Source organism: Amblyomma maculatum, chromosome 4 (assembly GCF_055883805.1).
Source record: "Amblyomma maculatum isolate TAMU_Amacu chromosome 4, ASM5588380v1, whole genome shotgun sequence".
Taxonomy (NCBI): domain Eukaryota; kingdom Metazoa; phylum Arthropoda; class Arachnida; order Ixodida; family Ixodidae; genus Amblyomma; species Amblyomma maculatum.
This window is the reverse complement of record NC_139347.1, coordinates 78,340,497-78,356,177: the sequence shown is the minus strand read 5'-3', so window position 1 is coordinate 78,356,177 and position 15,681 is coordinate 78,340,497. Positions and strand designations below refer to the sequence as shown.

The following is a 15,681-nucleotide window of genomic DNA, read 5'->3' as shown; positions in this document are numbered from 1 at the left end:
GTGGCATAAGTCACTAAATTAAAGCTTCAAAAAGTTTACAGTGCCAGCGCAGTATTTTGAATTATGCATGTTTATAAAAGTAAAACCAATTTTGAACGTAATTTGAAAATGCGCGCCGAAATGAGCCTTTTTTATGCCACAAAATTTCATGATTGCAGTGCTTTTTTTTTTCTTTTTGCAGGAATAGGGTAAAATTAGTTACCGAGAGCGCTGTTGTTACAAAGTTTTGTAAGGGTAGATTACTGTAAGCAGTTTATAGAAAACTTATAATATATTGCTAACAATTAGGCTTTACAAACTGTCACTGCTATTTGCTGGGTTGTGTACACTCTGTTCTATCGATTAGCCGAGATTTGGTTTGGTAACACTTGATTTCCCACAGTAGGGGTCCTGAAGGACACTTGGCTCGGCGCCAGGTGTAGAGGGCAGCTCCCACGTCGGCGCAGAGAGCCCGAAGCTGATCATGTAGTGAAGCACTTTTTAACACTTTGTCCCAATGTTCTTTGTTCTTGGCGTAGGCGTCGCTGGGTGCACAACCACACAGCATATGGTTTAAGTCTACACGGTCACTGCACCATTCGCACACATGTCCGTCGTAGTCTGGGTCAACGTGCTTCATGCGCCAGGGGATGGAGTATGAGTTCGTTTGTAGCAAGCGTAACGTAAACAGTAGTTTGCCAGCCGCATCTCAATGGTACTTTCAGCGCGAAACACTTGGTCGGTTGATCACCGCTGCAGACGTGGAAGGGGCCGAGATCGTGCTCCGGAAGATGAAGTGGAGAAGCGTGCGCAGGTGAGAATCTGTTAGGCCAGAACGTACATTCTAGGTGCATAATGTTGTACACAGCGTGAATAATGTGGCTGCCAGGTGCGGTACCGCTCTATACTCGCCCCCATTCCACCAGAGCAGTGCGTCGACTTGCTCTCGCCGAGCGATAAATTATTGGCTCCACCGCGAAACAGAAGTGCTACGCAGAATGCTGTGTCGGCGTGGTGTAAGAAATACTGCTGTTCCAAGGAAAAGCGTATATTGTCCGAACGGCCCGCTGTATCGATAAGGGACCGGGAGAGCATGAAGCATCTATCAAGAACAGGGACGCCAAGTTTACCCCACTCAAGGCTTGGCTTACGGTGGAGCTTCCCGTTCCATCAAATTGCGCTTGTCGGCAGAAAAGAACACAATCACGTCAAATTAACCGCAGAAACCTTCTGTGTTCCAGAGAAGGAAAACCACTGAAGTGAGCCGACTTGTAGTCTCAGCGCAATATGCATTACTTAATTAATCCGAGCAGCTTTGCTTTGAAAGAAATGTAGTGAGTAAACGCTATCTTCTTTTTTTCCTCCTTTTTGTAGATTGTCTCCGTGGCCTTCATCTATATCTTCCGGCCCCGCTATGGTGGTGCAGTGTTTAGGGCGCTCGACTAATGTGCTCAAGGATGCAAGATCGAATCCAGGCCGCAGCGGCCACTTTTCGACGGAGACGAAAAGCAAGGCGCCCATGTGCTGTGCGATGTTAGTTCACGTTAGTAAATCCCAGTTGGTCCAAATTTCCGGAGTCCTCCAATACGGCGTCTCTCATAGTCGACGTCGCTTTAGGAAGGTAATTCAACCCCATAAACCAAACCAAACCAAACCAAACCAAATTTATATATTTCGTCAAGTTTGGGCGTATCTGCCTTATATGCCCTGGCGTATACATTCAAATTAAACCGTCCATTGAACTTAACGATCGCGGAAAAAAAGCAATTTCGTCGGTGTCCTTGAATTAGCCTGTGATCGGCCGAGATATCGAGCAATTAACCATTTGGCGGCGAAGCGGGAATCATCTTTAGCATGGATGGTAACTCGCGTCTTTTACTAGCCAACAGTGCACACGTACGCTCGCGCGTGCGACAGGTGTCATATTGTCGCCGATAATTATTCGTCGGTCTATGGCAGTGCAGGTTCACAGCCCCGTTTCTTTTCAAACACATCGACGGTGGAATCCGGTGCCACAAAGGCAACATAATGAAAGTTTAGCACTTGATAAACAATATCTGAGATGCAAGCCAGATGCAGGCCACCCAATTTTCAAGGAATGCAAAATGATAACCAAAAGTTACTCTTGACATTTAGAAATCCAGAAACATGAAAAAGAAATCTGTGTTATGGGTCTATTAGTGCCTTAGCTTTATTACTTTATTACTCAGCTTTATTAAAAAAAAAGATTGAATTTCTTGAAAACTGAAACAGATTTTAAGCTATATGATACGTAGCAAGTTGCGATGCGATAGCCTGCACGAATCTTGTTTCATGATCCCGCAGTCTATAAAAACCTGTATTTACAATGAATAAACTCAATTGCAATTTATACCATGTGCTCCTACCTGTCCGTGCCTTTCAACTGCTGCAAGTTTCTTCATGGCATTTTATTTTTATTGCTGTTGAGTTTCGGTAACGCGAGAACCCATCGACACAGATCTTGAGCACCAGAACGTTGGCCAACAGCTCGGTCCCTTTACCTGTGCATACCCATACTCCTTTAGGGTCCCCATTAAGCGAACTTACCAGACGGATGCAGAATCTTCGAGCTTCTTAAGCCAAAGGCTTTACATGCCCCAGTATGCGAAAATCCGTTTGGCGTTGTTACTGTCAACGTTCGACGGTACACATACAAATGGCCCGCAACAGCCGTTCTCAGGCCACCGAAACGGAGTGAGACAACGGCATGAGATACCAGTGTGACGGGGTCCCCGTCCCTTATTACCTCAGGCGCGCCCTTCACTCGGACGATACCGATAATGAACCTCAATATGTGGCGCATGGCTTCCCCTTTTTTTTGTATCAAAGTTATGGCAGCGTTCCGGGTGGTGTCATACCTTTTCGCTCACCATTTAGCATCCATTTGCTAATCAAGTTGATAATCATATGAATGCCTTAACCAACCTACCACAACCCGTGGCCTAATGCAGCAGGCGCCTTCAGAAGAAAATGTGTGGAGTGGGTACCGTCAGGAAAGCGGAGAGAGTACAGCGCTACCGATCACGTGGGGGTGCGCACCGCAGGAAGCGTGGACAGCAGGAAGCTCATGCAGCACCCTCAACCATCACTGGCAGTGAACCGATTTTTATCAAAATTCCAATCTCAGTTCTACACAATCAATCTCAAACTGTAATCACCGCCTGGTCGTGGCCAATCCTCCTTGTGGGTATGCGCCATTTTATGTGAACAACAACAACAACAACAACAACAACAACAACAACAACAACAACAACAACAACAACAACAACAACAACAACAACAACAACAACAACAACAACAACAACAACAACAACAACAACAACAACAACAACAACAACAACAACTAGCATCGCGTGAGCGAGCTTTCACATTCATAGCCTAGGCTGTCAAGCATCTCTGCTGAATATTTCCTGTATTGTCGTCTAATTTTCAACTTTGCCGGTGTACAGTCGTGAGAAAAAATTGGTATACAATACTTAGCTGGCGGTGGAGCTCTGGAAAACTGCATTGCAACACCATCTAGCCGCAACTATCTCGAATCGAGACAATCGTGCCGGTGCCCCATTTTTTCGGCAAACATGTGTCACTGTCACCGTCCCTGTCGCTATCGCTTGGTGCCCTGCAGATTCAGTTTTTCCGAGTTCCGCTACCGGTTCCGTGTGGTATACCCCTTTTGCTCATGATTGTACGTTGTTAATCGTGGAACAAGACGACTCTGGTACAACTTACTGGCTGTGACATCGTGAATGAATGACTTAACGATTAATTTGCTTATTTTGCTTCGTTCCGATGAAAAAAAAGAAGACATGAAGGCTGAGTTAATGCTCAAATTCTACTAGTTCGGTTAGTAGGCAAACATGTAAACTCAAAAAAGTTGTTTTCTTGGAGTCAGTCCTAAGGTGTGGCTTTCGCTACAACGCTTATATGAGTGTTCACAACCAGAAGTCCAGCCTTAAGCTCATGTCAGAATGCCGGTAGCCCTGCAGATGTCCAGCTATTGTGTACATTAAGGATGAAAGCTTGTGATCCAGTCTGATATAAGGGAGGGGGGTTGCCAGCATCGCCAGTTTCAAACAAGTGTACTTTAATGAAACTTATGTCGTATTTATTAAGCTACGAATGATTGCTGTCAAGTTCAAAGAATAAAGAAATTGATAAACAACAATATTGGAAATGCGTCATCAAATTAAGTTTTATTTTGACTGTCGCTAGATAAGCAGTTATGGCTCTAAATTTCTTATATGTCAGGCTTATACATATTGGGAACAAATATGTATCTAAATATGGTGGACGGTTGGAAGTATTTACAACAGAAACAATACTCGCTCAAAGCAAGTTATTTTATAGACAGGCCAGCTATGTGCTCATCAATTAAATTGTCTATTGCATTTTGCGAGCTCTCCATAACTCACCAATCCCACTGGAGCCTCGTGAATGGCCAGTTTTCCTAGACATTTCAAAGTGGTGCTGTATGTCGGCAACCTATAGAGAACACCGCTCAACTTAATTCGATACATTAATTTTGTTTGAAGTCAACTGAAGCTACCCGTAAAGATGTGTGCGAAGATGTCCATACCAGTGGTGTACTTTTCCTAAGTGCTGCGGAATCCAAATTATAGAACGTTTCCTACACTTGAGCCGAATTGAGGGCAACGAAAGAAGTCAATGACGAGTACCAACCATTGAAAATTTCCTCGCCAATACTGTTTATACAGTACCTTGCATCGCATTGTAGCAGTCGCCAAAACTAGAAGCGTTTGTTCAGATTTCCTAGGCATGTCCGTATCGGTGCAAGGCCAGATTATTATACTCGATAAACTCAGTGTACAATACAAAGGACGCAGCGAGGCACGATATCGTGGACAAGGTCCATACTCATATGTATCTATGTGTTCGTAAACGTGTCCTCCTTCTGGCGCGATCTCTCGACTGTGCGCCGGAATAGAATTTCATCACATTGATTTGTTATTGCCGGTCAGTAGAAGACCTTCGGCTTCCAGACGATGATCGCTTGGGAAATCAGCTGGTATGTTGTTCCCGCATGCTTTACCATTGTCCTCGGAGTGTTGCTGGCGATCGCGGCGCTCCCTCGCTGGAGGTCCATCTCGAAAGCGAAGAGACTGCCGCCTGGTCCAAACGGAGTTCCTGTATTTGGCTACCTACCATTCATACGGAAGCCATATCATGTTGCCTTCAAGCAACTGAGCCAGAAGTATGGACCTATCATAAGGTAAGCCTCCAACGTATAGCAATTAATTATCCGCTCGTCAGAAAGAGAAACCAACAAACATTGAAGCGATTGTTATAATCATCCCTCCACGACGCAGTTAATATCACCGGGGGCGTCGCACTTCAATGGGTGTGGTCGCTGTACAAATGGACGATGGGATTGAAAAGAGACATGTCTAGGATTCTTGGACAGCTTTTATTTGAATCCGACCATTTTGGAGGCAATTGTCGGATATTATAAGTTACCGCTATAGCGCATATTGATGGCAAAGGTGCAAGGTTCTGACCATTTTGGAGGCAATTGTCGGATATTATAAGTTACCGCTATAGCACATATTGATGGCAAAGGTACAAGGTTCATATTCGTGGCAAATGTTCTTTTTCTTTTTTTTTTTTCATTTCGACGCTTGCAGTGAGTAGTTAAAACTGCCATAAAATACCAATAGGCTGCATTTTAGAAAACAATCGTGAGGCAACTGTTGAATATTGAAATATATGGATTGGATTTGGATTGGTACTGAGACTTCCCTTTTTTATCAGGTGGATCAGGCAGGTCCTAGCCAAGTGAAGTAGATACTTCTTATGAACATATTGATATAAATGGTACATGCCGCTCATATGCAGCGGAACGTCGTCGAAAGTTTGTCCTGAGCTCGCAAGGAGTAATGAAGTCCTTCCTCAGAAAATGTTCTCAATTTCTGTGTATGTTTCAAGAAATCCTAGCGAGCCTTTACTCTTCTTAATATCTGTTGCACAATTTCACTCTATTTTCCCCACCTCTAACATGCGGTTGAAGTTATAAAAAATTATGTATATTGTACAGGGCTTCAAAGCAAAAAAAAAAAAATCATCAATATTGTCGCAGCTTGTGCGTGTAAACATATGATGGGCGTGATACGTGCGTCAATAAGTCTAGCATGTTTTTCGTTGCGACGCTTCTATTTTGCGAAAGTTTACCACGATGAGTTGCAGGAGATTTAGGAAGACAGGGGTTTCATATGACAAAGGTAGACTGGATGCAAGCACGTCCCATGTCTCTGCTCTACTTTGGAGTTGCTTTTGGTGCTGCTGTTCACATAGGATGAAAACCTGCCTTTTAATTAAGACACGACGCCACTTTTTCACAATACGCCGGGTTATCTAGGCGACCTGAAGAGCAGGTAGTGAGTAACTTCCTGATAAGTCTATATGCGATTATCGGCAAAAAAGTGAGCAATAATTCTCGGCATAGCTCATTATAAGAAATCGTATCAGTGTGACTGCATCCCAGGAAACGAACGTTTTATTGTTCGTTCAGTTGCAGAAGTTTGCAGTTATCTAAGCACGAAATACCATTAGCTATGAACCATAAGTGTGTGCACGGTTATAGTAGTGATTGCATACGGAGAGATAACAGTTTAACAAGTACCTGTCATAGGATAGAGGTTACACGCAGGTGGTGTCTTGTGAAATATTAATTACTTCACCAGCAGCAATGGTTTTCGCAGACTTCGGCTCGGCTCCAGAGATGTGGTGGTCCTGAACGACCTCGCCTCTATCAGAGAGGGTCTTGCTAATCCAGACGTACTGTATCGGCCTGAAGACTTCGTCTTCAGTTATTTCGGATTTAAAGGTTCGAGCATTTATATTTATTTATTTTACAAGTACTGCCAACCTTATGTAAGGTCTTAGGCAAGAGTGGTACTCACTCGGTACTGGAATGTATTGCGCATCACTCTGCTCACGGGGCAGCATATTGTAACCGATTTTCATTCCAGTGTTTTTAACTCTTCGCTAATAACAGGCATTGCATCTCTCAACGGGGAACCATGGCAGGTGAACCGACGGTACTGCTTTCATGTCTTACGAAACCTTGGCTTTGCCAAGAAGTCCATGGAAGAGCACATCCAGGTAAGATGCTGCACTTCCGGTGCCATTTTTAAATGCGTCACGTGTCCTCGAACGTATTGTTGTCATATACCTGATTTATGTCACACACACTGGAAATGTGGAAACGTGCAGATGGTATAATGCATGAACTGTGCGAATAGTATCGTCGCGAGATGAGAGCAAAGAGAGTAGTTACGAATAGCACAGCCAAGTGGACACTCAAAAACACTAGGAAGTGGTGTGTGTGCAGAGGGAGCCCGAGGGAGGGCGGGTGAGAAAGTGGGGGGCAAGTGGACTTCGAGGCAAACGAAGAAAGCCGAAAAAATGAAGGTAAGGCGTTAGTATAAAACAATAAATTAGGTGTGATAGTTACTAGTCATGCATGCCCAAGGAATACGGGAGCGTAGAGACACAGCTAAGAGACATGCTTGAGTTATAGTGTTAACAAAAAAGTCAAGCGTCTCCGGACTGCAGGCGTCACCCAACGTACTCCGCTAAGAGTAAGACTGCCCCTTGCAATGTCATTGCTGTCTAGTAGATTAGACAGCTCTCTGTATTCATTCATTATTACAGCGCAAGGACGGCACAGAACAAGAAGAGGACACAACAGCGCTGCCGTCCTTACGCTGTAATAATCAATGTATGTAACCAACTCGCCCAAAATGTTGTATTATGGAGCTCTCTGAAGGTTCACCTTGTGTTGATTTAAAGATGTACTAGGATGTTGTGCGTTGAAACTTGCAATAGGCCTTGCATTTGAGTTCACTGGCTCTCATTTTTTACCGTGCTTTAAGAAGAGGACAGAGCATTAACTATCCCAAGTAGCAGGTGTGGCTTCTGAAAAAGCAAACATAATGATCATTCGTTGAGTACATCTCGAGAAGCATCTATAATATATTCGTAAAAGCCCGTCTTCTCTGATGTTTAACTGCAAAGTTTATCCACATTTTGTCGCATACTGTAGCAGCCGTTTTGCTCTGATATTGACACTGAAGGTGGATTTAGTTTCAGATAGCAACAACAGTTTCCATGTTGTTCTTGTCTAATGTGTTCAGAAACAACAAATACGTACCGGATGGTTGCAGCCGCCAAAGCCAAATGCTTTCATGTTGCTGTGTATTCACGATTTTCCTTTGTTTTCTCTGAAATTTCACAGGAAGAAATTCAAAGCTTTGTGAATATTCTTGCATCCAAAAAAGGGCGCCCCATACTCGTGGCACAGCAGCTCGCTGCCAGTGTCGCCAACAACATCGCAGCACTGGTATTCGGGCAGCGATACGACCTCGATGACCCGAAAGGGCGCCTCATTGAGGGTCTGCTGAGCAAGTTTTTGCTGAACGGGAGCTTGCTGTCAATCATGGACTTTTTGCCGACCCTTCGTGCCGTTTGCCGCCATATACCAAACACGAAGATGTGGATTATGAATCAAGTTTTGAAGAGTTTGGCACAAGTTATCAGGTTAGCGTCTTTTACAAAGGGGTTACATGTTACACTGTCTTGTGTTGTGCACAATGTGACCAGTACCTCTTTTCACTTAAAAATGTGCAGCGAACATCATAGGTGAAAGGTTGTAAATGGTGGCATTAGATCAGAAATTTATGCGCACACACGCAAAAAGTTATCTGCAGCTTTTGCTCACAGATCCAGGTCCACTGTTCTCAACACCCATCATGTAAAATAAGGTGGCTTGCTACTTTACTGCATACATTTATCATAGCTGAGGAGGTCTTGCATAGACGTACACTAGACCAGAGTTCTACGCATGTGCAGCTGGCAAGGACCGGCTCTGTATATGTGCACGCTCGTACGTATCCGCTATTCGAAAATTATTGTATGCATAACTGTGGATATGTGGAGCATGTGATGGTTTCCTGCATTGATTTACACCACAATATTGTTTGCGGCTTTATTACCATTAAGTAAACTGTCATGTTTCAAGTTTGGTTTGGTTTGCAGGGTTTAACGTCCTAAAGCGACTCAGGCTATGAGATAGACTGTAGTGGACGATTCCGGAAGTTTCGACCACCTGGGGCTCCTTAACGTGCATTCAGATCGCTCAGCTCATGGAGGCCGGCGGTCGAATTCTAACCTGGGTGCTCCGGTACGGTAGTCGGGTGTCGTAACCACTGCGCCACAGCGACGGGGCTCATGTTTCAAGTTTGGACTATGAACCAAACCATTTGGTTGAGCGAGTTTTAAGTACACATTTATGGCACGTTTTAAAACAAACAGGCTTTTAATGAAAGCAGGGCAGATTGGTGCAATCGTCATTGTGGCATATTTACACTGTGAGTTTACTTAGGCAGCATATGTTTCCATAATAGATCTGTACCATACAGATGAGTGACGACTGTTTGTCTTTTTTTTTTTTCAGGAGTGAAGCGAAAGAACGGGAACGAAACATGGATGAATACTTAGGCAGGGATTTCATCGACGGTTACTTGAGGAAAATGCAAGAAAACGGGCCCACCGAATCTCATTACAGGCGTGAGTGCTTTTGAAATGGAAGAAACATTTCCGCCAGTGTATCTAGTGAACAAAGAACGCGTTTATAAAATCTTAAGTCAGCTTTATTGCAATGCTGCATGATCATGCAAATAACCGCCGATAGCATTTTTTTTTCATTGATGTGCTGTTAATGCGCTACAAGACAAAACGCGTTGATGTTTCTTTTGTGGCGTGGTCCCAACTCTCTTACTTCTCAGTGTGGTAAGAACATCATATTTTGATGTTAAACAGGTTTTGTAATTTAGAAATATACGCAGTCTTGAGTGCATCAGAGCTTTCAAGCGGTTTCCAGCTTTGGCTACGACTACAGTTAAGCAGGGCGATTGTGCCAAAGTACCTGCCGCAGGGTAACTTCCTTGATAACTCTAAATTCCAAGGCCATAAAAGTTTGAAATGATGCACATTCTAGTGGCATTATTATTTCACCCCAAATTAGTTGAGCATCGAATACGGCGAGAAAATTTATATTATAAAGTGAATAAAAAATTATGGGGGATAGTTAAGCTGTTCCTTTAAGAGTATGATTCGATAGCGCAGGCTACCAGCCCACATATAAAGCCCCGCTTTAACTAATACGTATGGACGTACATGCTTGCGTGTCATAGGGGTAACGTCAATTCAAGGGTCCTAGCATGCTGCATCTGATATCACCCTCCCATATGAAAGGAGAGGTCCGAGTGGGCAGCTCCTGCTAAACGTAACGTTCGCCGACCCTACGTCCAGTCAGCGCGCGGCGATTGTCAGCTGCGAGATACCGCCTGCGAATGCCATGCTCGGGGATTTTAGGCTCACATTATGAGCGCCGGTACCAGTATACAGACGCCGGAGGTTTTTTGAAAGTGGCCTGTAACGCTATCGCGTTATAAGTGAGAGACACTGACGCGTTAACGTTAAGCTACTGAACTACAACGTTATCCAGCTACCAGTCGCTGGCGACCACCCGACATATAAAAGCCCGCTTTAACCAAACCATATGAGCATGCCTACTTTTGACCTACACGTAGCATGAATAAAACAGCATCCAAGAGCACTGCGCGGTTGACTCTTATTCCTCCTTCCCACCTAGAATAAGCAGCCCAGTTGGCAGCTCCTCCCAACTTTCTGACATCATGAGGTCCCGTTAAGTCGCACAAACCACAGAATAATCAGTGTTCGGCTATGCCAGGTTCCAGCTACTATCTGCCACCGTCATGCCCAGGAGTTTTCGCTCACAACGCCGATGCCATCGCCGAATTCGTATTTGCAGGGAAACGAGGTCTTAAATTCTACCGCGTTGAAATATTTAGAAAGGCATACTCTCACCACTCATTAAGCAAGCTGCCCTGCATGTTTTTGTGACAAACAACGTTGCCACGATTAGCTCTACTTCCGATAATTTCATGCAATGTTTCTGGGCAAGCCACCAAACATAGATTAGATATTAAATAAATCGTAGCGAGCAAGTAAATCTACTCGCTATTTGGAAATTCTTTTAAGCACATCTAATCATCTCCGGTCCCACTTCGTGTTGTTGAATTCGGCCTCAACTTGCCATGTGCTAGCCACTTAGATTAGCGTAGGCGATTAAACTGGCATGTATAGACAGGAGTCCCAGTTTCAGTAGGGAATATTGCTTCTTTGGTTACGCTCGTCTGAAAGCTTCTCTTGGTGTTTATCATGCAAACAGGTACACTGCAGCAACGCTACAAACTAGTCCCCGAAAGGTCGGCGTGCACGGTACCGCCATTTTTTTTGGTCCTGGTCGCTGAGTGGATCGCAATATCATTTCTACATCATAGCGAGAGTTTCAACATTACTTAGAAAGAAATTTAGAAGCATTTGTCCATTTCAACCAGACGAGTTTTCGCTGTAAACATGGTGTTTACCTTTGCCACCATATTGTGTTTTCTGTAAAGGTCTTGCCGCTCAGCAACAGCTGAGCGCTTTGTAAATAGTCTTTATATATAACTTTTTGGTATATAACCACATGTGAAAAAAAAAAACAAAAACGAGACAATGCGAGGATAGTTGTGAGGTGCTGTCCTCACTTCCCACGATACTTTCTTGCTTTTGAATGTGCTCTGTTGGATTTTTTTTTTTCCGAGAAGGTTAAAAGTCGAGGCTTCCCAGGTATCTCGTGGTTGGTCGATTTATCCCGTGAAGTTGTGCTGTCTAGTTAAAAAAGACGCACCAGCCGGCCAACTTGATTCACAGCAGCACGCTCTGTAAAAGAACCGTATCGACTCGATTGACACGTCCTTTCCAGGTCGTATACACTGCCAGTAGCCCTTTTTCCCGGCCTTAGAATATGCTTGGGTTGCCTTATTTCAAGAATGTTTAGTTGCATACTACAACTTCGATGGCGGGGAAGCCTGTTAGGAGACCCCCATTAAAAGAAACAAAAAATCTTCCCTCCAGTGGGATACCTGGTGGGAAACTCGATCAATCTATTCGGCGCGGCCACCAACACTGTGCGGAGTGCAGTTTTGTGGAACCTGTACATCGCTGCCAGCGATCCGGACGGCCATCAATCCCGCGTGCAGCGAGAAATCGACGCCGTTGTCGGCCGAGAAAAACCACCTTGCTGGGAAGACAGGCGTCGCATGCCGTTCACCATGGCCTCTATATTGGAGGCGCTCCGGTGGAGGACCACAGCTCCGATGGGGATTCACAGGGCGTGAGTATTTCATGCACGGAGCCATCACAAAAACAGAGGCGAGGGATTCAATTTTGTCTAAACCGTGGTTTCCTGCCAGACTCCGGCTTACAGCGTAGGAAGAGAGGAGATGAGAAGCCGTTATGTAAGGACCTCGAACATCGTTCAAACGAGTAGGCGTAAATCTTGCTGATAAGATTTATGAATTCCCACACAGCCCCCCTTTATCAGGCATATTAGGGGTCTTATCGAAGTATTGGTATGATGTTCGGCGCCCAACGCCTTACTAGATCTTGGTGATTTCATTGGCTCTTTAGGTATGTGCCGAGAGGCTCAAGGAAAAAAAATACAAAAGAGAAGAAAAAAAAATGCATGCTTTACTTAAGAGCTTTTTTTCAAAAAAAAAAAGTGTAGGGTTTAAGCATGGCTCGAACCTAGTGGTAGAGCGAATGCTGTGAGTGTTGCAGCGAATTTTATTGCGGATACCAGGATTTAATGTGCTGCCGCCACAACGTTGGAACAAACATTCTGTCTTAGCAACTCTCTTGTCGTTCGCCTCTACTAACTACCGAGTTTTCTGCCTTCTTCTGCCTTTCTTTTTCGTTTGGTTCTTCTTCTGTTCTTTTTCTTCTTCTTCTTCTTTCCTCCTCCAACTCCTGGCCCAGCTCTCGGTCTATACCACATGTGAGTTGATAGGCAATGGTCACGTGGTACGGTTCCACGGTGCCACGCCGACGGCTTGAAAACCTAGCGCAGTGTAGCTTTCACTACAGTAAATAGAAAGCAGCAAAAGCATGCAATGAAGCCGACGAAATCAACCCTTCTCGGAACGACACTGTACCCTGATTAGAACAACAATGTTTTGCTATGAAATGATCACTAGAGGCAGCACAAATGTCTTTCCAGTTAATCTCTTCCAATGTTTCTTGGTGTTTTCGGTAGCTATACTAGCGGCCAGTAGCTGTGCCAGAAATTCTTACCGTGTGAATGGTAACATTGAACGTTTTTCTGCAGTAAAATTGAAACATGTATTAATCTCCCTCCTGTTGCCCAGGTTCACGTAAAGTCTCCTGTTTCGCGAACCAATAGGTATCACATTTGCAAACTGGAGGTTGCGAAGTTGGTCCTCTCGTAACAGGCTTCTTTCTCCAAATTACAGCGCCGGTCGTGACACTGTCATTGGTGGCTATAATGTTCCTGCCGGAACCTTTGTGATAGCTAACCTCTGGAGCCTCCACAACGACCCAGCTCATTGGAACAACCCGTCCGAGTACGACCCGACGCGATTCCTACAAAGCAATGGGGAAGAGTTGGTTGAGAAGCCCTTGGCGTTTCTCCCCTTCAGCATGGGTAAGTGGTGACTGGACGCTTAACATTAGCATATTTCTTCTGAGTCTGTGGATACCTTTGTTTAGAGTTCGAAATAGCTGTCAAATCAATACCAATAACTGAACGAGATGTAAGCAATATCATGCCGCTCGTTGCGTTAAATATTGCCAGACCTCGCTGTCACCAAAGGCGATGTCCGAGCAGGGATGCTAGTACGAGGGAATGTTTTCCAGATTTATAAAATGTTTGCCCTTAACAACGCGATATGGCGAAGCCGGGACTTTCTGCGTCCACTCACCAGTAAGTAATGTCATCCATGTGTGCCAGTGATTGACTGGCCTTGAGCACGTGCCATAGGTAAACACGTGACCTATGCGAATATGGCACATGTGCACCTTGGAAGGAGCGTTCTCAATGTAAATATTTCAGAAGAGAGGGTTGGAAGGGAAATGAGCTTTTTCACAAGCTCTTTATGGATCTGATTATACATCATGCGTCAAGTGCGCGTTGTTCCCCAATGTTGTCCGTCTCCTTTTCAAAGGCGACGTTTAATGTCTGTTTTATTATAAAGATGTGCATTTACGACGATGCCTGAGGGATCGACCTCCAAATGATTTATGGCGTCCGTTCCAACCGCAGCTGAACAGTCAGCGACGTCATCATTCTACCGTCACGTAATTTATGGCACCCCTGGTAGCGTGAATGACAGCTAAATCGCCATCGCATTCTTAAAATGACCCAATCCAAGAGACCACGCCATGTTCGCCGCCTACTTGAGTTTCATGATGGCCTAGAAAAGGCATCCTGATTTAGACGAGGGGAGCGGAACTCGATTCCTTGTGCATGAGCAAGGAGGAAATTCTAGAAACTGAGCTAGAAACAACTTCACTTCACTTACTAAATAGTTTGCATTCATTTGTGAACATAACATGTGCACACTTCAGTCCATTTTCAGTACCTTCATCTAGTTGAAGGCTATGTGATCGTTTAAGGTAGGAGTGTTCCAACTACTGCCCTACTGTTATTCGTCTTGTATTCCAGGAAGGCGTGCGTGTCCGGGAGAAACTCTTGGATTAATGGAATTGTTCCTCTACGTGACCACATTGCTTCAGAAATTCAGAGTGCTCCCGGAAGAAGGGAAGAGTGTCTCTCTCGACGTGCAACATGCTTTCATCTCAGTGGCGAACGATACGCAAGGACTGCGCTTCATACGACGGTGACTGGATATGACATTGGCAAGCTGTTGCTTCCTTCAAAATTGAATACAATGTCCTCGAAAATGATTTGAACTTTGGTAGTCAATAAACTTTTTAAAGAAATATGCCCTACAGTAGGTAGGGCAAACCTTGGTTGGCTAAGAAAGAAAAACACGAGCATATGTGTCCACATTCATGAAGCTAATGTTTTCCGTGTCTCAGATGAACGCATATGAAAGAAGTAATAAGAACCTTAAAATCGGCTCAGCCTTTACTAAAAGTTATTCCGTCATGAACAGCAGCACAATTGCGTGTATGTTTAATGAAGCCGTTACCAAAGACACGCAGTAGGAACAATTACCCCTTTGGTGGCGAGACTGCCTTTCTGCGGCTGTCTGAAGCGCGTGAAAAAGCCGTAGTTGTGGTTCGCAGTCGTGTTCTAGTCAAGGCACGAGCGCTGGCTGCAGTTCTCTAAATGTCCCTAGCCGCGAGGCCATTGGCTGGCATGGTGCAGTACCACTTTGAATTTAAAATTATTTCGGGGCAGGGGGAGGAAGGAGGGAGGTCGGGGGAGGGGGAGGGAGGGGCCGAGGGCTTAGAGCCTTCTGTAAGACTGTACCTTAAAGTACAGCAATTTTCGGCATGACTGATTGTTGATGTAGGCCGGATTATTGTAACGACAATGTTATGGACTGTTTATGGGAGTGGTATAACTTTCAAGTGCCTACCAAAATTTATAGCGTTTGTCCTGCGTTCGCAAATGTGTTAAGACTTTTATTGAGAACCAATCAGGTGCGTTTCTCACGATAAATGACAGAAAGCAGGAACTACTTCGAGGCAGTATCTGTAGATATATTGGTTCACATGGCCAAGACAATTGAATTCGTAAGTAACTTGCTTTGAAAAGATGCGCTT

At 44.5% G+C, this 15,681-nt stretch overlaps 1 protein-coding gene across 1 annotated transcript; it reads left to right on the top strand.

Annotated features, from left to right (window-relative positions):
• Positions 1–4,965: 4,965 nt before the first annotated feature.
• On the top strand, positions 4,966–15,274 carry LOC146191491 (cytochrome P450 2A12-like). Its single transcript, XM_084599960.1, has 8 exons — positions 4,966–5,230; positions 6,717–6,841; positions 7,013–7,119; positions 8,255–8,556; positions 9,473–9,585; positions 12,004–12,262; positions 13,401–13,591; positions 14,612–15,274. Exons 1-8 carry the CDS (start codon positions 5,004–5,006, stop codon positions 14,788–14,790), a joined length of 1,503 nt encoding a protein of 500 aa, XP_084456086.1. The 5' UTR covers positions 4,966–5,003; the 3' UTR covers positions 14,791–15,274.
• The last annotated feature ends 407 nt before the right edge of the window (positions 15,275–15,681 follow it).

Excerpts from the sequence above, each read along its gene's own strand:
- LOC146191491 (XM_084599960.1), top strand. The coding sequence starts at position 5,004 with ATGATCGCTTGGGAAATCAGCTGGTATGTTGTTCCCGCATGCTTTACC. Across the intron at positions 12,263-13,400 it reads CCGATGGGGATTCACAGGGC|CGCCGGTCGTGACACTGTCA; the intron begins GTGAGTATTTCA and ends TCCAAATTACAG. Across the intron at positions 13,592-14,611 it reads GTTTCTCCCCTTCAGCATGG|GAAGGCGTGCGTGTCCGGGA; the intron begins GTAAGTGGTGAC and ends CTTGTATTCCAG.